Source organism: Rattus norvegicus, chromosome 12, assembly GCF_021556685.1.
Source record: "Rattus norvegicus strain SHRSP/BbbUtx chromosome 12, alternate assembly SHRSP_T2T, whole genome shotgun sequence".
Taxonomy (NCBI): Eukaryota; Metazoa; Chordata; class Mammalia; order Rodentia; family Muridae; genus Rattus; species Rattus norvegicus.
The window spans coordinates 20959217-20984914 of record NC_141545.1 but is presented as its reverse complement, the minus strand read 5'-3'; the positions used below and the strand labels follow the sequence as shown (position 1 = coordinate 20984914).

Sequence of the window (25698 nt, the reverse complement as noted above, 5' to 3'; positions counted from 1 at the left end):
CGCCATGGAGGACAGATGGCCATTCCTCTGGCGCTGAAGTTATAGGAGCTTAGGAGCAACCTGGCGAGGGTACTAGAAACTGAACTCAGGTCCTAGAACAGCAAGCAAGTACTGAGCCTTCTCCGCAGCCCTTAGGACATCAGTTTAAACCATCAACTTGACATAATTTAGAATCACGTGGGAAGAGCATCTCAGAGAAGGGCTGTCTACGTCAGCATGGCCTGTGGACACGTCTGGGGGGGGGTATCTTGATTATGTTAACCAAGTAGGAAGGGCTGAGCACTGTGAGTGGCAGGATTCCCTAGGAAGGGAGTCCTGAACAGCCTTAGAGAAAGCAAGCTGAGCACTGGCACGCACACTTTGATCTATTCTCAGCTGAACTCTGGATGCAATGTGCCCAGCTGGCTCAGGCTCGTACAGTGACCCGCATTCCCCCAAAGTGGCAGACCTTTCCTACTGTATTTCTCCTGTGGGGAATTTCCTCATAGCAGTAGGAAATGATCTCAATGACCAACCAAGGAAATGAGTCTGCAGACACTGAGCGGTCAGTGAGTTCTGCCGTGACTTACAGGAGTGTGGCTTAGCTCCCAGCAGTAGGTACACTTCAAACAGCGACCACAGCATGGGCGAGAACTGGAAACACAGCCCTGGAGTTCTGTACTGTGCAGGGCTCTCAACGGGTCAGTCTCCTCCCCCAGCAACTGTCACTTTGGGCACCAGCTCAGGGAGGGACCTTGTGAATCGTGCCCTTTCCAGATTTCTGGGACGTGTAAACTTGACAGATTGCCTGAGTCTGAGGAACCTCCCTCCAGCAGGAAACTCTGTGTCTATATCCAGGAAGGTACTATGCACACAGCACTCCTCACAGGGACCACCGGGGTAGGGGCAGCTGCCCATCCAGTTTCCAAGGCACACTGACCATGTTCGTGGGGTTATGGAGAGAAACTGCAGCATGGAAACCATCTGTAAACACTTCCAGTTTATTGGGTGTGGCAGTAACTGATTCCCGCAGTCCATAAAGTGCTTCATTCATCGAGCCGAATCCCACAGCACCAGCCTCTTCACGCCCTTAACCCAGAGTCCACACAGCAGTGTCCCAGAGCCCCTCTGCCCCTGCTGTCAGCTTCTTCAGTCAGAGTGGCATCAAAAAAAAAAAAAAAAAAAAAGCTCTTCCCTTCACTCTTACTCTGATGGCCCCAGGACCGTCCAGTTAAGGCTACAGCTGGGCCCCACCCAGCCCAGGAAAAGGGACAGGCAGGCGGGAGATCCGGTGATACTTGTGCTTCTCCGTCTTTCTAGCAGCCCCAAGCATGGCTGTGGTGCAGCACAGGCTCGGACAGCAGGATGCCCAGAAGGGTACAGGGACTCTGCATTCCTTTGAACCCTGGAGAGGAACCTCAAGTTTGGAGTCGGGCACCTACAGCCCAGTCAGGGAAAGACTGCATGAGAAAAGGCAGGCTCTACGCCAGCTTTGAGGGCCACAGGCCTGCAGCGCACAGCCAGTGAGCGGCCGGCAGAGGAAACAACTCTCGTCCACGCAGAGCCTGCTGACGGACAGCCCAACAGGGATGCCCATCTCCAGTGCCCCAACAACCCTTCCTCACTCAACACAGGAAACTCATCCATTGGACCCTGACAGGCCCTAGACCTCGAAGGATCGTACTGGAGTGCAATATGTCCTCCTAAGCTCCACACACTGCACACTCAAGCCCTCCTCCTGTGTGAGACCACTCGCCTGGCCTTGAATACCCCTCGAAGAATGTCTGCAGGCCTAGTGTACTTGGGTTCCTCAGAGATTGACCAGCTCCTTGCCAGGCCACACCGGACAGGGCCAGTCCTCCCATTTCTTTGCTGCTAGGTTAACCCCTAGGCTCCCCTAGATGCCACTTACTGGGTACAAAAGGCCCTTAGCACTGGGCATCGGGCACAATCCAGTCCAAAGCACCCTCGTTTCCCACTACCGACCTGAGAAACAGGCCAAGGGGCGGGCTGGGGGCACGAAGACCTCCTGCCCAGGAACAGGGAGACACAAAGATGGCCAGCACAGCCCACAGGCAGCTCGGGGGAATGGCTGCTGCCTAGAGGGAATCAGCCAGGGACACACTGTTTGCAAAGAGGTTTTAGTGAGGCCACAGGGAGCTCTGTCGTGGGCCTTGTCACTAGTGGGGACACATGCCATCCTCCTGCGGGGAGCGTGGTGGTGTCAGCACACTGTGAGGTCCAGCAAAGAGGCAGCTCAGCTTTGGCTTCAGGTCATTCCACACCTTGCTCATCTGCGGGGTGGAAGAAAGGGAGGTGAGGAGGGTGGCCACAACCTGGTCCGTGACAAGCCGGTTCCCGTTCCTTATCACGTGGTGGCATGAACAAGAGGGCACTCACATCACACGGCTGCGCATGCCAGGCTCCACAGCCTGAGCGTCTGACAGGGAGGACAAATCACCCCTATTCTCTCAATGTTGGCCCAGCCTCCAGAGGCAAAGGAGGGGATTACAAGTTTCAGGCTAGCCTGGGTTACACAGTGAGATCTAAAAGTCAAAAAAGCAGAGCTGGGGTACAGCTCAGGGTCAGAGTTAGCTTACCAAACCCGCATGAGACCCCAAGTTTGATCCTTGGTACCCCACACAAAAAAAGTAAGAAAGTTAGTAACTGCTAAGTAATAGAGGGTGAGCTTGAACTCCTGACCCTCCTGCCTCCATGTCCTGAGTACGGAGGTTACCGGTGGGCACCCCTACAGCTGGCATCTGCGGAACTGGGGATGGAACCCGGGCTTCCTGCATACTCGCCAAGCCCTCTACCCGCCGAGCAGCCTTACTGGCCTGGATGCTGTGAAGCTACTTGGCAGCCATCATGTGCTCCCCCAAAAAACTACAAGTTAATGTCCCCTAGCCTGCCTCTATTCCCTGACAAAAAGGGCCACACCGTCACAGAGCCGACGGATGTTGCCAGGCAGTGACAGCTCTATTGGTCTGTAACCATGACACCCATGGACATGGTCTGGACACTAATGGGGTTAAACCTTCATTCCATTTCTCAGACCTTGGAACCACACAGGTCAAAGGTCAAAAGAGGTCCCTGGGGCTGAGGGAGTAGCTCAGCTGGCAGAATGTCTGCCTGGCACTCGTGAAGCCCCACGTAGGTCAGGTGTGTGGCGTGTGCTCATCGTCTCAGCACTCAGGAGGCTGAGGCAAATTCAAAAATCCACGGTCTGGCCTTCAAGATGGCTTGGCAGGTAAAGATGCTTGAGCACCTAAATTCAGTCTGTAACCCACATAGGGCCAACAACCAAATGCAGCCGGAGACACCAGAGTCACTTGGAAAACCAAGATGGGTGTGTGTGTGCATGTGGGGGGTGCTACACGGGGCTAGCACAGCGGATGTCAGCAAATTAGCCCCCCAGCTCCTAGTCAGAGTAACCGTCTTGCAGAGTAACCAGCCACAATTTAGTCACTCGCCAGGCTGCCCCTCTCGGGGTTGGATAGTGTTTGTGTTCTCCCTTTTTTTTCATTTATTTTTATTTTATGTGCACTGTTGTTTTGTTTGCACGTGTCTGTGTGAAGATGTCAAAACTGCTAGAGCTGTAGTCATGGACAGTGGTGAGCTGCCATGTAGGAGCTTGGAATTGAACCTGGGTTCTCTGGAAGAGCAGCAGCCAGTGCTCTTACCCGCTGAGCCATCACTCCAGGTTGGATGGCATTTTCTAGACCAGCTGGATCCTGACAGGGTGAGGACAGATGCACAACTCAGGAAGCCAGATTCGTTATAAACTCAGAGCCATGTGAAGTAAGAACCTGGGCAAGCTGAGGAGGTGGCTACTGGGTAATGTGACCGTCATGTAAATCTGAAGACTAGAGCTCATTCGCCCAAGTGGATGTGGCAGCCCATAAAGGGAGACGGAAGATCCCTGGGCAAGCTAGATAGCTAGCCTAGCAGAATCAGTGAGCTCTGGGCTCAGGGTCACTGCAACTCTGCCTCAGTAGGAGGTAAGGAATGATCCAGGAAGACTACCCACATCAGCCCACACCCTCCATACATGCGCAGATATGTTCTCTTACACATGCATGTATGCCCATACACATGCAAACATTTATACACCCATACACATACAACACATGTGCATACAAAAATAAAACCAGGGGTTGGGGATTTAGCTCAGTGGTACAGCGCTTGCCTAACAAGCGCAAGGCCCTGGGTTCGGTCCCCAGCTCCGAAAAAAAGAAAAAATAAAAAAATAAAAATAAAAATAAAACCAACCAAAAGGGGGGGGGATAAAAAGAAATGGCTGAGAGTGTGGAAGCACACACTTCCAGTACTCAGGGAGCAGAGGCAGGTGGATCATGACCAGCCTGGTCTATCTACATGGTGAGAACCTGTCTCAAAAGTGGGCAGGATGCTCTGGAAAAATGGCTCAGATGTTACAGCACTGGCTGCTCTCACAGAGCACCTGGGTTTGGATCCCACCACCCACATGGAAACTCACAGCTAACTGTATATAACTCCAGTTCCAGGGGGTCTGACACTCTCTTCTGGCCTGTGCACTCCTGCAGACATGATACCCATAAACTCACACATACACATAGATAATGAGTAAATAACGTTCAAGGGCTAAAATAGGCTCTTGCTTGTGGAGAGTTGATAACTCAGAAGAGGAAGTTCGGCTCTCTGTAAACATCCACCGCTCTGTACGGAGTCCCCACCACATGAACTAATTTTACTCATCATCATGAGCTTCAACGAATCACGCCAGTTGGGGGCGGGCATTAACTTTACATCCCCTACCCCACCCCCAAAAAATTACACATTGTGTTTGCAGTTCCTGCTGGGTAAAGTGTGAAGTGTGAAAGCCATGATCTGAGGCCCTAGGGCTTCCGCCCCCTGCACAGGGTAAGCATCCCAGGGTAAGCATGACTCAGTCATGATTCTCCCTGCCCCACCCCCACTCCAGGTAAAAGGACTAAAAGGACTTCCGGGTAAGTCCTTGTGTTCCCAGCCACACTAACTCCCACCACCTTTGTCTCTCAGCTATAGGGCTCACAGAGTCTCCATGCTTTTTCTGACTCCTAGAGTTCTCCTAGAGGGAATGAACTTCCTGACATCTCTCTGATCCCACTTCCAAGTCATTCTGGGTACATACACGGGCTGGAGAACTAGGACCTGTCCAGGCCAATGGGTATCAGCTCTATTCTGGAGGTCACTGGCTGCAGGTGACAGGCCAGGAACCTGAAGACAGGATGGTGTTAGTGACAATGGGAGCAGGGGTGGCTCACCTCCTTGTGCCCTTGGATCTGGGAGTTCACGAAGGCCCCCAGGATGTGAGAGGTGAGAGGCAGGTAGACATGGACAAGCTGAGTCTCCTGGTGCAGACAGTACAGGGAGAAGTAGTTTCGGAGTTCCATAGTCTGGATCACGTTCTCCTGCTGCAAGCAGAGAAGCGTTCTATGCACAGGACCCTCAGATGTGGTACAGCGCATCTGCTTTGAGCATGGGCACTGGCCCCTGGCCTCACCTCCACAGGAGTGAGCACCAAGCAAATACAAGGCCAGGTACAGCTGCTGAGCACCTGGGACAGCTCCCACCTCTGCCACACCCAGCCCTGATCTGGATACCCACAACTCCGCTCAGAGCAACTCACTCTACCTGCAGCCCACAGCTGCTTCCTGATACCTGCCTGCTGCTCACCTCCACAATTCGTGACTCCAGCTGCTCCACAGACTCGGGCTCTCGGCCATGTGCCGCACTCATCATCTGCCTCTTCATCAGGCCGTACTTGTGCAGTGCTCGCTGATGCTTGTGAAGCACGCCCTTCTCATGCCGCTCACACAGGTCCTTCAGGGAGAGAGGCATGTTCACCTACTGCAGCAAATCCTAAAGGGACCAGGAGCCCAGAGGAGCCAGAGACCTTCTCACAGCTCCCACCTCCCATCTTAAAGGAGAGAGCAGAGGCAGTTATAAGGGCTCATGCTGATGGGTAATAAGCTACCAGGGCACTTGGGAGGACTGGCTTTTCCTATTCAGAAAGAGGAAAGAGTCCAACAGGGCTGGGGGGTGGTGACGGGAGTGGGAGGGGGAGAGCAAGATGGCTCCGTGAGTAAAGGTACTTGCTGCCAAGTCTGATGATCTGAGTTTGAGTTTTAAGATCCACATGGTGGGGGTTGGGGATTTAGCTCAGTGGTAGAGCGCTTGCCTAGCAAGCGCGAGGTCCTGGGTTCGGTCCCCAGCTCCAAAAAAAAGAAAAGAAAGAAAAAAAAAAAAAGATCCACATGGTGGAAAGCAAGAATTGGCTCCTATAAGCTGTCCTCTGATCTACACACACACACACACACACACACACACACACACACACACACACACATTAATGTAATAATTAGACAAGATAGACAAATGGCTGCATACACACCCTGGTGCAGAGCTGAGCCCATTCAGATCCTATCTGGCTCAGGTTATTCTGTGAACTACCCCAGGCCCAAAGAATGAGTCTCCCTTCAAAGAAGACATTTGTATAGTCTAGGGCCCTGAGGCAGCCCCAAACCTCAGACTACTAATAACAACTAACTTCAGATAGCTAGTGTCTCACTGGTGGTAGGACAGTGTACCCAAGAAAGAAGAGATACTGACATCAATTGGTGGGGCCCTCAACCCCAAACAGAAACCCTGGAGGCCAGGCACGGTGATGCAAGTTAGAAACAGCAGAAGCCACATGCTACCAGCCCAGTCAACAGAGCAAACTCTTCCAAGCCCTGTAAGCTCTGGGCTGGCTCTCCTGAAGCTCTTCAGTAATAAAGGTTTCTGTAGTTGCCCTGGCTGTAGGCTCAGCTGGGCTTCCTAGAGCCTGCATCCATGGGAAGCAGCAAAGCCCACGTGAGGTTTACAGGGAGAGCCCCAGTCACTTACAGAGAACCTGACAGTCACAGATACTCATGTACCTTGGTTCCTACCACCCACTGCAATCATCTATCTCCCCTTCAACTTGGGAGCTTCCTGGGGTGCTAGCAGAAGTCCTGAGCCAGCTTAGGAGACCTTCATGCAGACAGGTTTCCTTCTGGTTGGATGTGCCACCCCTATCTTGAAGCAGAGAGTGCAGCTGTGATGACTCCCTTGAGCCCCTCATGAGATCAGGTCGGCTAACACTCTCTTATGGAGGATGGGAGACACAGGATCTCCACAAGATTAAGTAAGAGATAAAGTCTGAATGGGGAGGAAGACCACACTTTAGGGAGCAGCAGCCACCTGCAGGCCACCCTTGCTTCTGGGATCAGCCCTAGTAACCTCACTAGCTGATGTAAGCAGAAACCCCTGTGCCTTATCTCCAGGGACAGACACTTTACAGTCTCCCCAGGAAAGCCAAGCAAATCACCTGACAGTCAGTCCCCACCCGGCAGAGCCTCGCTCTCACACCGACAATCCCAAGGCCACTATCAGATAGAAACGCTGGAGACTCACTTTGTAGGACTGCAGCAAATCCAAGAAGAGGTTCAGCTTCTCCACCACATCATTCTCCTCCTTCTTACCCTAGGAACAAGGAGGAGTCAACTGACACACAGCACCTAGGAACCAGCACCCCCTAGAGACCTCACTCTCCTAACCACTACCTGGCAGCTCTCCTCCTTGAGCCACCAGCCCAGGCTTCAGGAGGGCCCAGTTTCCCGGAGGGAGAGCCCTGCAGGTGAAGGCAGAGATGCTCTCAAACCTGGAGGTTATGAGGACAGGGAGGGCCCTCTCCACTGGTTTGTCTCCTTCAGACCTTCCACATGCAGTGTCTCACAGGCACGACAGAGCCACGCCTCATGCTGGCCCCAGCCGCTCTGCCCAACACTTACCTACCAGCTTCTCTTTGAAGCCACGTGTGTCCAAAGGGGAAACAGATGAAGGAAGGATGCTGGGAGAGAGGCGCTTTAACAATAGGGACAGATGTCTGGAAAGGAGATGTGGGGAGACCACAGAGGCACAAAGGACCTGGTATGGGAGAGGTGTGAGTGGAGAAGTGAACCCAGGCAGATAGTGCAGGGCAAAGGAAGAGCCACGCTGGAAGCCAAAGCAGGGGAGAATGGGATGGAGGATACAGGCTTAGGACTTTGTACACAAGCAGCACAATAGCTGTGACATGTAGACAGCCACACAGACAGCCCTGTTCGTATATCTGGCAATGAAAGGAAGGCCCAGCGCTGAAACTCATCCATGACACCATGGAGACAAGAAGGAGCAACAGGGGCCCAGATGCCACCTGGCCTCCAACGTACATGCCACTGATGCACTCTGGGACACAGTGACAGCCATGTGTGTATGCCCATGTGTATGCACGTACACATGTCCCAGCCAACACATGCCTAAAGCTCCTAGTACTCCAGCTGTAGCCAAGAAATATATGCTCACCCCAACCAAAAGCTGTACATCCACTGGTGCACGGAGAATCGTGTAGGGAAGAGGAGATGGAAGATTGACAGAAAATGAAGACACTTTCATGGAAACACAGGATTAAGTCAGACGTGGCCATCTCAGGGAGACGCTGGAACATCCCCCCGTAAGCTTCAGTCCACTAAATCATGAGGTTCCCATGCAATTCAACCCCCCACCTGCAGCCAGCTCAGATACTAAGTAACAAGTTCCAGGAAAAGAACAGGTGACCAAAGGTTTTCCAGTAAGGAGAGAAGATTAGAGAGAAGGCCCAGACAGCAAATTGCTTACCATGCAAATGGGAGGTCCTGAGTTCGAACGCCCAGCACTCACAGAAAGGACAAGTTATCATGATTAATGTAACCCCAGGACTGGGGAGATGAAAATGGGACAAACCTAGGAGCTTGAGGGTTTGCAGGCTATCTGGTCTAACTGAACTGGAGAGACCCGGATTCAGTGAGACACCCCATCTCAAAACAGAAATAAAACAGGAAACAAAAAAAAAGGGGGGGGGGGGACTGGGGATTTAGCTCAATGGTAGAGCGCTTACCTAGGAAGCACAAGGCCCTGGGTTCGGTCCCCAGCTCCGAAAAAAAGAACCAAAAAAAAAAAAAAAAAAAAAAAAAACCAAGATGGAGCCAGGTGTGGTGGCGAACTCAAAAGGCAGAGGCAGATAGATCTGTCTGTTCCAGTTTAGCCAGGGATATATACTGGGACCCTGTCCTAATTAACTATCTTTTAAAAAATGGAGGGGCTAGAGGGATGGCTCAGCAGTTAAGAACACTGATTGATCTTCCAGAGGGTCTGGGTTCCACTCCCAGCACCCACGTGGCAGCTCACAGTGAACTGTAACTTCAGTCCTATGGGATCCATTGCCGTCTTTTGGCCTCTACAGGTACTAGACATGGATGTGGTTCAGACACACAGCGGGCAAAACATCCACACATATAAAATAAATTAATCTTTAAAATTGAAAAAAGGTGAGCCGAAGGACAGCATGCAAAGCACACACAGGCACACGCAGGCACACACCACACACAGTAATGACAGAAAAGGACAACACAAGAAAGGGAGACACCCCTAGTCATTCTGCCCTAGATGACAGGCTGGGGCTGCGTCCCTGCTACAGTAAGGAAAGAGATTCTGGTTGTCCTGCGTGGCTCACTGGCCAGCCCAGCCCATCTGTGTGTATGAGACCCTGACAATCCAAGCACGGGCCTTTAAGAAACACAGCACAGGGAAGCTGGAGCGACCGACTGCTCAACAGGTAATAGTACTTGCTACACAGGCATGAGGACCTGAGTACAGATCCCCAGGCTCGTGTAAAGCTCACTGGCCGCTTGCACAACTGTACCCAGATGCTGTGAAGCAGAGAGCAGGGGGGCTTGCTGGCCACACACCTAGCTCAGGTGCAGTGAGAGCCCCTGTTTCAAGGGAACAGCGCATGATGATGAAGGAAGACTCCCTACATCCCCCTCTGAGCTCTGGGCTCATGCACACACCAAGCCGGCCATGCTGGTGCACACCTGTAATCTCAGCACTCGGGAGGCCAAGGTAGGAGGGCCATAGGTACAAGGCCAGGCTTAGCTACAAAGTGAGTAGCAGGCCAGCTTCAAGAACAAACGGAGAACTCACCCCTCGCTTGAAATCTCAGACCCTAAACTAAGCAAAACAAAATCCCACTAACTTCAGCATAAGGACTGGGAGAAGAAGACGGGAAGCAGTCCATTCCCCTAAGGTAAGTTCCAATAGAGAAGTCAAGTGTCAAAGAAACACAGCGTTGGGAGGAGCCTCAAGCTGCGCACTCGCCATCCGGAACTGCAGACGCATACTCCAGCTTCAAAATGAAGGCACAGGCAGCTAAATCAGAAAGTCCTTAGGAATCTAGAGATAGCTGTCCTGTGCTGTGCAGGACCTGGCACCTGGGCTGAGGCTTCCTGCTGAGTATGGAGGGCTTACAGGACAGTTACACTGATAAAACAAAGAAGCCTGGGGCTGGTAAGAGGGCTCAGCAGGTTAGTCCAATAGAGAAGTTCATCACCAAGGCTGATGACCCGAGTTCAATGCCCAGGGCCCACAGGGGCAGAAGAAGAGAAATGACCTCGAAAGTTGTTCTCTGGCCTCCACAAGCATGTCATGGCACATGCACGCAAGGGGGCACACATGTATACTTAAAAAAGAAAATGGTCAGCAAGGGCATGGTGGTACAGCTGTTAATCCCAGCATTTGAAGGGGAAAGGCAGGTGGGTCTCCAGGAGTCCAGGGCTACCATCCAGGGTTACACAGTGAGACCCTGTCTCTAAAAGAGGGAGAGGGAGAAGGAAGGAAGGGGGGTGGAGGGGGAGGTGAAGAGAGAGAAAGGGAGGAAGAAAAGAAAAAAATAGTTTGGGGCAGTCAGGTAACTCAGTGGTTAAAAGCACCTGCTGTGCGCCAAGACTGACAACATGATTCAACCCCCCAAACCCACATGAAAACCTGAAACCAGAAACAGGAAAACACTCAGAAGCTGAGGCAGCCACCCTGGAGTGTACAGCACTGCAGAAATAAGGAACCCTGCTTCAACAAGGGGGAAGGAGAGAGCAGGCTCTCCAAAGCTGTCCTCTAACCGCTACTGTGCACTATGCACCCATGCACACACGCATGCGCACACAAATGTAAACAGATGGAAGTTGCATTGATGGTCTAGTTCCACCCTCTTATATATGAGCAATGGGGAAGCTGAGGTCCAAGAACCAGTTACTGCAGCAAAGCCCCGGCACACAAGCTACAAAGTTACTGTAGCAAAGCCCCGGCACACAAGCTACAAAGTTACTGTAGCAAAGCCCCGGCACACAAGCTACAAAGTTACTGCAGCAAAGCCCCGGCACACAAGCTACAAAGTTACTGTAGCAAAGCCCCGGCACACAAGCTACAAAGTTACTGCAGCAAAGCCCCGGCACACAAGCTACAAAGTTACTGTAGCAAAGCCCCGGCACACAAGCTACAAAGTTACTGCAGCAAAGCCCCGGCACACAAGCTACAAAGTTACTGCAGCAAAGCCCCGGCACACAAGCTACAAAGTTACTGTAGCAAAGCCCCGGCACACAAGCTACAAAGTTACTGTAGCAAAGCCCCGGCACACAAGCTACAAAGTTACTGTAGCAAAGCCCCGGCACACAAGCTACAAAGTTACTGCAGCAAAGCCCCGGCACACAAGCTACAAAGTTACTGCAGCAAAGCCCCGGCACACAAGCTACAAAGTTACTGTAGCAAAGCCCCGGCACACAAGCTACAAAGTTACTGCAGCAAAGCCCCGGCACACAAGCTACAAAGTTACTGCAGCAAAGCCCCGGCACACAAGCTACAAAGTTACTGTAGCAAAGCCCCGGCACACAAGCTACAAAGTTACTGCAGCAAAGCCCCGGCACACAAGCTACAAAGTTACTGCAGCAAAGCCACGGCACACAAGCTACAAAGTTACTGCAGCAAAGCCACGGCACACAAGCTACAAAGTTACTGCAGCAAAGCCACGGCACACAAGCTACAAAGTTACTGTAGCAAAGCCCCAGCACACAAGCTACAAAGTTACTGTAGCAAAGCCCCGGCACACAAGCTACAAAGTTACTGCAGCAAATCCACGGCACACAAGCTACAAAGTTACTGCAGCAAATCCACCGCACACAAACTACAAAGTTACTGCAGCAAAGCCACGTGAGTGGGAAGGACTGACTTAACCCTGAGTAAGAGGCTGGGAGAGGGCTTGCTGACAAAAGCCGTTGCTGTTCTTGCAGAGCACCCAGGTCCAGTCCCAGCACCCACAGGTGGTACATAATCTACTAAAATTCCAGCTTCGTAGGATCTGATGAAGGATTCTGCCTTCCATAGGCATGTGCATGCATGTGCACATATACACACACACATACATTTTTTTTCCGAGAAAGAGTTTCTCTGTGTGACCGTGTCTGTCCTGGAACTCACTCTGTAGACCAGGTGGGCCTCAGGCTTAGATATTTGCCTGTCTCTGCCTCCCAGGTGCTGGGATTAAAGATGTGGCCACCAGTACCTGGCTAAGATGGTTTTTCTAATTAACAAGGAAGAAGACAGCAACGATGCCAGTTGGAGAGACCACACAGTGTATGCTGCCCTTGCAAGGATGAGGACCCAAGTTCAAACCTCAGAATCCACATCAAAGGTTCTCACTTGTACTCCAAGTGCTAGGAGGAGGCATGAGCACCTCTAAGGCTTGCTTGAGGGCTAGCTAGTCTAGCCTAACTGGTGAACTCCAGGAAAATGAGTAACCCTGTCTCCAAGGCTGTGGATGGCATCCTTGAGGATGGCATGTGAAGTTGTCTCCTGACACATGTGAACACATACATGTGGACCTATACATATATGAACCAACACACATGCATTGCATGTACATTAGAAAAACATAGGCACACTTTTAAAGGGAACACACGGCCTCTGAGAACAGAAGAGGAAAAATATTGGGGGCTTTCCGCACAAGCAAAGTGGTCAAATTCCCTCTTCCACGGTAACCTCACAGGCACCTGAGCTTCCAGCTGGTGCTAAGAAAAGTCCCCAAGTCCCCAGCAGGTGGAACAGTCCAGGCACAGAACTGAAAACTAGGCAGAGAGCAGAGCCTCAGCAAGAATGTCAACGTCTTCAAGACCATGGCTGGAGTGGCATCCCAGACAGACAGTGCCAGCTCCTCAGAAGACAGATGCAGGAGGATTGTAAGTTCAAGGCTAGAAAACTTAGTGAAACCTTGTCTCAACAACAGTGACCACAAAAGAAAAGAAAAAAGGGGTGGGGGCGCTGGTGAAGCAGCTCAGTGTTAGATCGTCCAGTGTCAGGCTGAGGGGCGGCTCAGTGCTACAGCCTGTGTTTATTCCACACAACAAAAATCAAACTAAGCCCAGCTCCTGCACACGCAGCACAGCACTCTCTATGTAGAGGAAGAGGTTTTTGGGGTACTGAGGGCTTAGTTATTATTCCAATGGGTTAAGTCACTGGCTGCCAAGCACAAGCTGGCACAATGGGAAATATGTGGTCCATCCAGAAGCAAACTGCAGGTACAAGACTACAGCACCAAGAACAGATCTGCTTAACCTCAGTAAGGCCAGGGCTGGGGACAAGGGCCCAAACTCTTTCAGTCAGTGGCCTCCTCAGAAGCGTAAATGGCTCAGGGGGAGGCGCCAGAACAGACTGCACAGGCAGTCTCCAAGCGGAGATGGAAGGCCATCAGCACAGAGATAAGGACTTCAAAGCCAGGCTACTCGAAAGGCTCCACCGCACAGGACAGCGCGTTCTGGGACTCGGGACCCATGGAGGAGGAGGACACTCACCTGCTGTGCAGCTTTGTCTGCAAGCAAAGCAAACTCCACGGACAGGCCCTTGAGCGCTTGCTTCAGGGAGCCCCACGTGCTGAGGTGCAGAGCAGCCCAGGAGGGCAGAGGGGTGGTGTCGGAACCCAAAGCACTGCAGGGACAGAACACACACTCACCTGCCTGTCCCTTCCCTAGATGTGCGCTCCCGGAGAGGCGCAACTCCAGGGCAGGGTCTGAGATTCTTGAAAGGTTAGGTGGGGTGGGGACGTTTACAAGTAGGTGAGAATCTAGGAAATCAGTGCTATTGCCAAGACCCCAAGGCCTGTGTGCCCGGTATGTGGGGGTGGGGATGTGTTGGGCTGGGGGTGGGCCCTACTATACCATAAGGAAAACTTGTTCTGCCCCTGGCTAACTTGCCAAGGCAAACAAGCTTTTTTATATTTGTGCTGGGTTAACATTGTCAACATGGGGGCAGATGAGGGTAGCATCATTCCCTGGTCTGGGATCTGAGACTGGATATCAAGAGAGAGAGTGAGCTGAGCACCGGCATTCGCCTCTCTCTGCTTCCTGGCTGAGGACGCAGTGTGAGCACCGGCATTCGCCTCTCTCTGCTTCCTGACTGAGGACGCAGTGTGAACATCCACTTTACATTCCTGCTATTATGCCTGCCTTCCCCAGCATGACGGACTGTGTACACTCAGACCATGAGCCAAAACTCAACCCTTCTTTCCTCCTTAAGTTGCAATCACAGGCACTTCCTCACAGGGTGACAGGTACCAAAAGGACTGTATGAAGAAAACTCTGGGCAGAATGTAAAGACCCAGTCCTCTGTCTGACCCTGTCCCGCTCCCACACCAACTGGTCTACTTTTCCCCTTCCTGCAATGCAAAGGGTGAGGATGGTAACCAGACCCTGCCCCTGACCTGACTAATGCCACAGTCCCTACAGAGTCACTTGCCTGAGCTCCTTCCCGAATATGAGAAGATCAGCAGCGTTGTCAATGGCCCGGGACGCAATCCGCTCGGCTCTGTCTCGAAGTTTGTAGAAGCTGTTGTAGACATTTCGAATCAGCTCCCGGCTCATGGCAAATTGAGTCTGGATGTCAGCTGGGAGGAAGTCCTGGAAAAAGATGGCAAGAAAAGAGACAGTGACCTGCCAATTAGTCTCAGAGAGAAGACACCCTAAAACCTGTTTGCTCATCTGCTACAAGCCAAACCCCGCTGCCAGTCTGTCCAACAAGGAAGGACAAGTGGTGGATAATGGCGTGATCCCCTCCACCCAACTGAGGCGTCGTGAGGATCATCAAGGGTTAGCACTACCATTCCTCGGCTTAAGAGGGAAAAGAATAGCCAAAATGAGAAAACTACCTTGGCCCTAGCAGCCAGCTTACAGTTCGTGAACTCATCTCCCACGCACTGGGCCGCCTCCTTGAGCTTGTGCTGAACATCCTGAAAGAGGAAAGAGACAGCTTCACGCTCTCCTGCCAGCAATGACACCCGGCTGAGGAACAAGCGAGCTCCTTGGAAGTCCACCTGACACGGGAGCTACGCCTGGTGATGCTTGCCTGTGATCTCAGCACTGGAGACCCCGACAGGAGAAAGAGAGTTCCAGGCCAGTCTGGGATACACAGGACCCTGCTTCAAGAAGGTGAGGCTGAGGAGATGCTTCAGAACCGCCCTGTAGCACAGGCATGAAGGTCTGATTCAGAATCCCTGGGTCCCACAAAAAAGCCAGATGCTGCCTCAGAAACCTGTGACCCAGCACTGGGGAATGGAGACAGGTAGCTAGGGCTTTCTGGCTGTCAACATAACTCCAGGTTCAGTGAGCAACCCTGTCTCAAAGGAGTAAGGCAGAGAGTCATAGAACAAGATACCAGACGTCCTCCTTCAGACTCCATACATGCACACAGGCATCCACATCTGCATCCCCACCACACACATTCAGCACAGGCATGTGCATGTGTGTGTGTACACACATACACACTTAAAAGGGAGAGAAGGAGCAGACAAATCCAAGCTTCCTCAGGAGTTTGGTGTGGTGGTGCATGCCTGTAATCCCAGAACTCAGGAGGTTGAAGCAGGGGGATTACTCCAAGTTCCAGTCTCTGTCTCAAAAAACATAGAAACAAATGCAATCCTTTCTAAAGAGAAACTTGCTTTTGTGCATGTGCTGGTCCACCGGCATCCCAGAATCCAGAAAAATTCCCTTTGCTGTCTCACAGACTCTGAGACTCTGCTCAGGGTTGAACTGTAAGAAAAGCTTGACAGAAAGACAGTAGCACAGCAAGTTCCACCTGTGGAACAGAGTGAAGCCCTCTCCAAAACCAGAGTTCCATCTACAACAGGCCAGCATAAACCCCAGAGACAGACATGGGGCCACGACACCTTCCACACTCCGTGCAGCAGTGGATGGGGAGAGAGACTGCTTCCTGTGAATAGATCTTTAGGGTTAGGGTTCCGTAAGAATGCAGGAACGGGCTGGCAGGAAAGGAAAGACAGTGGGTACTCAGGCTCAGGCCAGGCCCTGACATGTGGTCCTGGACAGAGGCCTCCCTGGCAAAGCCAAGACTTCAGATAAGGCAGAGCCACTTGGGAGACACAGAAACACATAGTGAGCAGCTAAGTCTTTGTGGAGAGCTTTAAGAACGTTTCTAATTCTCTTTTACCAAAAAGGGAAACTGAGGAGAGGGACATCACAGACACACCCCGCCCATCCATCGACAGAGACATGAGAGCTTCCCATCACCATAGAGAGGGCTGTATACCCTCAGTACCCGATGCTTAGTCCTCTGCCTGGAGTGCAGGTGGCTTCTTGGTTCCACCTCATTCTGGATCAGAATTCAGCAATACTGCACCCCGGCTTGAAGGCCACACTAGGGTTAGGAGAGTCTCACTAGAGAGCAGGTAGGTGCCTACCATGCATGAGGCTCAAGGTGCAAAGGCAGCACCACAAAAAGAAACAAGGCTGCAAGCACTTACACTATCCACTGGAGGTGGAGAGATAACTGGGGGGTGGGGGTAGAGGGGTGACTTATTAAAAGCCTAGGACCTTCCCAAAGAGGCCAGCTGCCCATGGGGAAGTAAAATCAAGTACAAACACTAGGCTAGGTTAGGAGATGGCTCAGTGGATAAGAGTATTTACCGCTAGAGCATGGGAGTATGAGTCTGACACGCCAGCCCATGTGAAAGGCTGCACATGGCCACAGGTACCGCTAACTCCAATATTGTGGAAAACAGGGAGGGCTGGGGATTGCTGACTGCCAGCCTGGCTCCAAGTCCACTGAAAGACCCTGTCTCTAGAGAGTAAGGTGAGGAGGGATAAACAGGACACCTAACATCCTCTTCTAGGGTCAGTATGCACACACTAACAAGTACTCATGTATACACACACTACACACACAAGCATACGAAACAAACTGTGCTGACTCCTGACTGCCCATGTCCCCTGCCCTGCAAGTGGGTAGGGCTCAGAAAGCCCCAAGTGCCCATTCAAGCAGAGGTTCCCCTCCTTGTCCTGCCCACCCATCACAGAACCTGCTTACCTAGAAGGTTGTGGGAACCTTCCACATACAATTAAGAACCCTTGGGGCTGGGGATTTAGCTCAGTGGTAGAGCGCTTACCTAGGAAGCGCAAGGCCCTGGGTTCGGTCCCCAGCTCCGAAAAAAAGAACCAAAAAAAAAAAAAAAAAAAAAAAAAGAACCCTTGGGCTCGCACCTGTTCACAGTGCTGTCTAGAGAGGACCAGGCCCTGATTCCTAACACAGGCACACACATTGTCTCACCCTGGACTCCACCATTAATAACCCCATGAAAGAAAAACTTCTCAATACGTACGTGCACTAGAGCCAGAGCTACACAAAGCCTCCAGGTCACACAAGGAGGCCTCTTTACAATGATGCCCAGGCTGTACCTTAGAAAGAAGCCTTGTTTTGTCAATCACAAACAAATTCACTCTGAACATTCAAACAAGGGACAGGAGACAAGAGAAGTAACACAGGTTCACGGAATAAAATCTAGGTATGGGCTCCCAGAACTTGGGAGGCTGAGTCAGGAGGACTGTCTCCAGCATGAGCCCAGGCTGGGTCAGCCTGAGTGAGCGACCAGGTCTCAAATAAAAACAGAAAGCAGCTAGAGACTCAGATCCCAGAATTCCACCCCGGACGGGACCAAGGGATATACTTACTGAGCCACTGAAGGAGAGGAAGAGCTTCAGGAGCACATCCTCAGAGAAGGGCGGGTGCCGGGCCACCAGGTTGATGAAGCGCTTCAGGGCCCTCCGGCGGCCCTCGATGAACTCCCGGTCGGCTGGAGGAGAATACAGCGTCACCACACGGTCAGCAGAGCCCCCACTCAGAGCAGGCTTCCAAGCAACTCACCCGAGGCTAAGAACACGGGGCAACAGAGCTCCCAAACACACCTGGGTGCAGGAGTGGCCAGGTCTGTCAGTGTCAACTGAAAACACTGGGAGTGGGGCGTGTGACACATCTGTGTAGCTAGCTAGCACTCAGAAGACCGAAGAAAGAGGACTTCAGCTGGAGTACAGCCTGAGCTACAGAGTGTCTGAGGCCAGACTGGCCACAAAGTAAGACCTTATCCTAAACAAAAGCAACTGGGAACCATAAAACTCCCCACAGCCATCTGCGAGAAAGGCAACTTAGGAGGGTGTGGCTGAAGCACCTTGCTCTAAGACTGGCTTTAATGTGCTGATACTGCAACTCAGACTCCCAGTCTGGTGGCAACCGCCTTTAATTTCAGCACTTGGGAGGCTGAAGCAGGAAGGCTGCAATCTCAGTGAGCTCCAGGCTTATCAGAGCTCATCAGAGTGAGAGCCTGTCACACAAATACTAAAAGTCAAGTGTGGTAGCACAGGCTTTTAATCCCAACACTCAGGAGGCAGAGACCAGCCTGCTCTAAATAAATAGCAAGTTCTAGTGCAACCCGGTCTCAAACCAAGTCAAAAAGGAAAAGGAAAAATACAGTGACATAAGGCCCACCCCACCCCACCTAACCCTCCAGGCGTCCTCCACCAGGGAGCTCTCAGAAACGTGAGTCAGGTGACTGTGTTTGCTGAACCTCCAGGCGCTCATTAGCCCTGACAGGACAGAACCAGCTCGGATGCAGGCAGTGGTCTCTTCCTGATAGTCCATCTTCCAACTCCCACTGGATACAACATTCCTTGTCAGTGAGGAGCAGGGCTGTCCCGAGGCCAGTCACAGCAGCTGAGCCACCCAGTGTGAATAAGCAGTGAGGAGCTTCAGGACGGTAGCTGTAACTCTACATAAAACCCAACCAAGTTCTCTGCTGTGCACGTTCACTGCACTAGAAGGTCGGGGACTCCAGGAAAGTGACCTGGCAGGCCTTGCAGCTTGACTGATGTAGCCCAGACCAATCTGGAACTCACGATCCTCCCGCCTTGACCACCCGGATTAGGCTGCCCATTTAACGGTTTATAGTGATTGTCAACTTGATAAGATCTAGAATCACCAGCTCCTAGCTTGTGTGTGAGTGAGTTTCTAGATTAGATTAATTGAATCGGGAAGACACACCCTAAAGGTGGCCAGCTTCATTCCTTTGTCTGAGGTCCAGCAATGAAGAAAAAGCAAAAAAAGAACTGAGCTCCCATCTCTCTTCCTGGCTGTGGATGCCATGTGAGCAGCTGCCTCAGACTGCTCCTGTGGCCCTGGCTTTCCCTATGACAACTGCACCTTCCTTCCTTAGTTGCTTTGGTCTGACATTTTATTACAGCAACAAATGTGCCAATCAAGTTTCATTGGGGTTCATTTGCAGTTGATAAGAAAGATGCTGTGATGGCTGGCACCCTACAAGAAGCAGGTCTGATCCTAGTAACCCCATGCATAGCCCAAAGCACCCTGCAGGGGCAACACTGGGGCCAGAAAGCACCTGAGGCTGGCCACCCTCCGAGTAGGGCTCTGACCTCAGGAGGGCCAAGGTGCCTGTGCACTGCAGCCCTCCTACCTGCCCCTCCTAGAACATAAGCTGCAGCATCTTGGGCTACAGTGGGCCCACCCAGCAACACGCCAGCAACCAGGAGTGCAGCTTGCTTCCACTAACTGGGCCTCCCTGTGCCTTGCCTTACCTCCCAGCACTCTCTTGGGTGGAAGGGCTGGTACCATGCGGTACGGGAACTTGTGAAGCAGCACTTCATGGAAGACCACGAAGTCATTGTAGCGTCTGTACACGGAGGACTTGAAGCGCTATAAAATAATAAGCAGGACATCAGCAACTACACAACTTCTTCTAGGAAGATGCTTTACCTCTGAGCCACGCCTCCAGCCCCTCACTGGGGGATTCTAGGCAGGAGCTCTACCACTGAGCCACGCCTCCAGCCCCTCACTGGGGGATTCTAGGCAGGAGCTTTACCACTGAGCCACACCCCAGCCCCTCACTGGGGGATTCTAGGCAGGAACTTTACCACTGAGCCACACCCCAGCCCCTCACTGGGGGATTCTAGGCAGGGGCTCTACCACTGAGCCACACCCCAGCTCTCTTTTTACTTTTTGAAATCTAATCTAACAAAGCTGCCCAGGCTGGCCTTAAACTCATACTGTATCATGAGCTGACTTTTAAGTTCAACTCTCTTGCCTTTCCCTACCAGGTTACTAGAAAGTCCACCTCTGCCATCAGCCCTCTTTGCCTTCTCCCACCATGCAACAGAACTCACAGGAGCAATGTTATGAAATTCCTCACCCTCTCTCCCCATCTTTCTGCCAAAAGTAAAAGTTCTAGAATTCTACACAGAAATATAAATTATAGCTCTTATTCCTTTACTCTCTTACCCTATTACTCTCTTCTCACTCTGCCCCTTCTTTCCCCACTCCACTCCACGATCTCTCCAAGAGCTGAAGGCCAGCCTCTTCCCTCCCCACCCTGCCTTTCTTTGTCTCTACTCCCTCAACTCCCCTCCCCATGACCTAAATAAACTCTATTCTATACTATTAAAAAAATACAAATTGGTGTTGGGGATTTAGCTCAGTGGTAGAGCACTTGCCTAGCAAGCGCAAGGCCCTGGGTTCGGTCCCCAGCTCCGAAAAAAAAAAAAAAATACAAATTATAATGTTTGCATAGCTCTCTGTCATGATGAGACTTCTTCACTGCTTGGACAGGTAAAACCCTGCTCTTAAAAAGTAATGCATATGGCTGAGGAGATGACAAGGTAGGTACAGTGCTCACTACACAAGCATGAGGCCCCAAGTTCAGATATCCAGCATCCAGGTAAAAGCCAGGTATGGGGGTTGGGGATTTAGCTCAGTGGTTAGAGCGCTTGCCTAGGAAGCGCAAGGCCCTGGGTTCGGTCCCCAGCTCCGAAAAAAAAGAACCAAAAAAAAAAAAAAAAAAAAGCCAGGTATGGTAGTGTGTGACACTACCTATAACCCTAGCATTGAGAAATAAAGACAGATCCCAAGAAGAAAAAATATATATATAACAGGAAAAAAAGCCTGCAAGGAGGGGAAAAAACAAGCAGGAGGCTCACCAGGAGCTAGTACAGCTTCCCACATTTAGTGTGCCAGACCCAGTTACAAGGGCTGCTTCACTGCAGTCAAGAACCCTCTTCCCCCAAGTCCTCACAGCTTCTACAGATTAGCAGATAGAAATGCTATCCGGGAAGCATCCCTGAGGGAGACCCTCCAGCTCAGCCCTGCACCCCAACTCCAGGGGCAGCCCAGGCTGTGCTTCTCAGAAGTGTATGGGCCCTGTTCTGCCCCTGCAATTCCCACACACTGAGGACAATACGGGACCAGAAGATGGTGTCAGCTATGAACTACACTATTACAGGACATATAGCAAAACTGCTAAATCCAGTCTAACTGGAGCAAGATACCCAAAATTCATGGAAGGAGGAACAAAATGACCAAGAAATCTGGTTCCTTGGGGATACCACAAGCTGCTGATCACCAAACCAAGCCTGTCCCAACAGACAGATGAACAGGTGAACCCCGACATTTGGGTCAAGGGCATGAGTTTGCCCTCCCCTTAAATGGAAGACAGGGTTGAAACCCAGATCCCACTGGTCTGATGTTCTGATCACAGGGGATTGCCAATGTGGAAAACCAGCACTGGGCCAATGGCACTGCAGGCATGCACTCTAGAGACAAAAAGACTGTAGCTGGGCATGGTGGCAAACACCTATAATCCCGGTATTTAGGAAGCAGAGGAAGGCAAATCTCTGAGAGTTCAAGACTAGCCTGAGATATATGAGACCCTATCACAAATAAATAAATAAATAAATAAATAAATAAATAAATAAATAAATAATCGATCTTTTTTTCAAAGGATTTCTGGTAGCTCAGGCCTATAATCCTGGAACTCAGGCAGCCAGGGCACTAGAATCGCTATAAGTTCAAAGTTAGCCAGGGTTATATAGCAAGATCCTGTATAAGAAAAAGAGAGACAGGCAGGCGGGCAGACAGGCAGGCAGGCAGGCAGGCAGGCAGGCAGGCAGACAGATTAGGTAAGATTCCTAAGAAAGATTGCAGTCAAAGGATGAACCTGAGAGAGGCCTAGCTGAGTCAGAAGCAGCTCTGGGCACCAGCAGCTATTTAGAAGCTGGCTGGCCAGTTCACCAGCATCATCGGGTACTGGGTCACCCCCTAAAGCCAGCCAGACCCCTCTCCCACCACCCTGCCCAAGGCTGTTCTGTGGCTCCCCCACTACAGCACACTGGGTCCCAGGTACCTGGCTGGAAACCTCGTACTCCACATGCTTAAGGAACAGGCCCTTCTTCTCAGGGATGAGCTCCACCTGCACCGTGTCCTTGGCCAGCAGCTCCTGCAGGGTGTAGGACAGCAGCAACGGATTCCCCTGAGGCATCTGCATTCGCCTGGGGTCCAGGTTCCTCCACTCGGTGACCTGGGATGTTTGTGGGCCTGAGAGAAACAAGGTGGGTGACAGGTTAGGACAGTTAGCTGCTCAGGGAGTGGGGCCTCCCTGTTGCCTGTGCCAGCTCAGCACGTGGACTCTGGCCACTGTCACACTCCCACACCAGACCCACCCCTTCCCGAAGCTACAGTACCCAGAAGAATCCCTGCAGGAGGCTTCAGCTGTGTGAATGGGTGAATTCATGGAGGAGGATTACAGCACAGTTAAGATGGGAGGGAATGCTTGCAACTTAACAACAGGCAAACAACGTATAAAGCCATTCCTCCAGCCGGGCAGTGGTGGCTCATGCCTGTAATTCCAGTACCTGGGAGGCAGAGGCAGGTGGATCGCTGTGAGATTGAGGCCAGCCTGGTCTACAGAGTGAGTTCCAGGCCAGGGTTATACAGAGAAAACCTGTCTTGAAAACCAAAAACAAACTAAAATAAAACAAAACTTCTAAATAACTAATGGCTAGAAAATTCTGAATATACAGAATAAACTAAAAGCATTCTGCTCAAGGCTGGGCTGATGGCTTAGGTAAAGCACTCGCCATTCTAGTGTGAGGAGTTAATTCCCCAGAACCCACAGAGAGTTGAACTAGAAGCACAAGTTTGTGATCCTGGCACTGCACAGAGAGATGGAGGGCAGAGATAGCAGAATGGAGGCTTGAAGGCCAGCTAGTTCATAGTGTACAACACTGATGAGGCCCTGTTCAAACAAGGTAGAAGGTGAGCACTGGGCTGGAGGCTGTCCTCTGGTTCCACTTGGACAACGGCATGCATACATCCACACCCACACCTAGGATAGTAAATACAGATGTGTATGCATATGCATGTGTATATATATTATATATATACATACATACACTGAATAGTGGTGCCTGGGCCTGGTGGGAGAACTTTTCTCCTCCAGAAGTGAGAAAGTGCAGATTTAATTTTTTTTAATTAGGCATATGTGTGTGTGTTTGTAAGGGGTTTGTGCCTCTGAGTATGAGTGAAGGGAAGAAAAGGCTGTTGGATCCCTTGAAGCTACAAGCAGTTGTGAACTGCCCAAGTGGATACTAAACACCAAACCAGGGTCTTCTGCAAAAACAGCAAGTACTTTTGAGACACACCATTCTCCAGCCCCTGGGTCTATTATTTTAAGTCATGGAACTGGATTAACTGAGAGTTGCACCTCTACATAGGTGCAGAGAACTGAATGAATACAGGTCCTCAGCTAGAGCGGCCAGTGCTCTTAACAAGTAAGATTTCTCTCCAGTCCCAAAGTGTCTGCCTTAGTTACTGTTCTATTGCAGGAAGAGACACCATGACCAAGGCAACTTATAAAAGAAAGCATTTAAGGGGTAACTTGCTTGCAGTTTCAGGGGGTGAGTCTGTGACCATAATGGGGGGAAGCATGGCGGCAGGCAGGCAGGCAAGCAGTAGCTGACAAAAACTTACATGTTGTGATAATAACCCCTAGGCAGAGAGGAAGCCAACTGGAATTCTGTGGGCTTTTGAAACCTCCAAGCCCACCCCTTGAGACACATCTTTTCCAACAAGGCCACACCTCCTAATCCTTCCTAAATAGTTCTACCAACTGGGAACCAAGTATTCAAGTATATGGGCCTATGGGGGCCATTCTCATTCACACTACCACAGGGCCTTAGAACATTTCCTAGCTCATGATTTTGGAGACTGGGAAGCAGAAGGCTGAGGGGCAGAGAGATGAAAACACTGGGATGGTGGGCCTGAGTGATACTTTGGGTACTAGAAAACCCTCAAGTCAGGTCAAACGGCCAATTTTTTTATTAAAACCACAGAAGTCGGGCTGGAGAGATGGCTCAGCGGTTAAGAGTACCCGGCTGCTCTTCCAGAGGTCCTGAGTTCAATTCCCAGCAACCACATGGTGGCTCACAACCATCTGTAAAGAGATATGATGCCCTCCTCTGGTGTGTCTGAAGACAGCTACAGTATACTTATATATAATAAATGAATAAAAAAAAAAAAAAAACCACAGAAGTCTAAAGACAGGGCAGACACAGTGGCACACACCTGTAATCCCAGCACTTAGTGGAGGTAAGAGGATCAGGATTTCAAGGAGAGTGATTGACTGACTGATTGATTGATTGATTGATTAGATGATGTACACAAGATGTGGTGGCACACAGTGATAATTCCAGCACTCAAGAGGCTGAGGCAGGAGGATCCTCATTTCTAGCCCAGCCTGACTACATAAGGAGACCTGGTCTCAAAAAATGAAACAAAATAACACACGTGCATAATAGTGGTAGTAATAATAATAATTAATAATAGTATAAAAACATGCCTATAATTCCAGAATCTCAGAGGCAGAGGCAGGACAAGCACAGCCTGGGATACAGTGGTGACACCTTATCTCAAAACACAATGCCTGGTGAAAAACAGCAAGGTAATACAAATGACATGAGGATAGGAAACGAGTGGACCAGAAGAAAGGTCAGAAACAGAGGGGCAACCAAGGTCTATTAAGAGATATTTTTTTCCAGACCCCATTACCTTAGCCCTGGCTGGCAGGAAATCAAAACACAGACCAGTCTAGCTGTGAATTCAGTAAATGCTCACCTGCCTTGGCCTCCCAGGTGCTGGAATCCGAGCTGTGAGCCACTGTGCCCAGCTGAATCTTTTTCAAAGTTCTCCGTTAAGCATGCATTTATCATCATGATTTCCCCAAAGATTAAGATAAGGCAGTCCTCTCAGACAACCAGAGACCTCAGTAATAATTAGCAAAGGATCACATGTGGGTGAAGAATGCAAACTTTGAACACAGCAGAATCTAAAAGTCAGACCTCTAAAATATCCACTAAAGCACAAACAGCACCCTGACCCTTGGCTTCTCTCAAACACCCTCGAAAGCCAGGCGTCAGGGTGCACGCATGTGACCCTGAGCACACTCAGGAGTTAGAGGCACAGAGGAGCAAGAGTTCATGCAGGGCAGTGGTGGCTCATGCCTTTAATCCCAGCACTCCACTCCACTCCACTCCACTCCACTCCACTCCACTCCACTCAGGAGGCAGAGAAGCAAGGGCAGAGAGGCAGGGGCAGAGAGACAGGGGCAGAGAGGCAGGGGCAGAGAGGCAGGGGCAGAGAGGCAGAGGCAGAGGC

The 25698-nt window shown here is 51.0% G+C and overlaps 1 protein-coding gene across 2 annotated transcripts in view; it reads right to left on the bottom strand.

The window, feature by feature from the left end:
- Positions 1 to 959: 959 nt before the first annotated feature.
- The window catches only part of Snx8 (sorting nexin 8), a 48706-nt gene continuing 23967 nt past the window's right edge, over positions 960 to 25698 (bottom strand). The window contains 10 exon segments of one of the 2 annotated variants that reach the window (NM_001105912.2): positions 960 to 2273; positions 5265 to 5414; positions 5677 to 5823; positions 7438 to 7506; positions 13716 to 13848; positions 14656 to 14816; positions 15065 to 15145; positions 17880 to 18001; positions 19794 to 19911; positions 22391 to 22581. In NM_001105912.2, the coding sequence (NP_001099382.2) occupies positions 2160 to 2273; positions 5265 to 5414; positions 5677 to 5823; positions 7438 to 7506; positions 13716 to 13848; positions 14656 to 14816; positions 15065 to 15145; positions 17880 to 18001; positions 19794 to 19911; positions 22391 to 22581 (1286 nt within the window). In that variant the 3' untranslated portion in view covers positions 960 to 2159. 2 annotated transcript variants of the gene reach the window in all.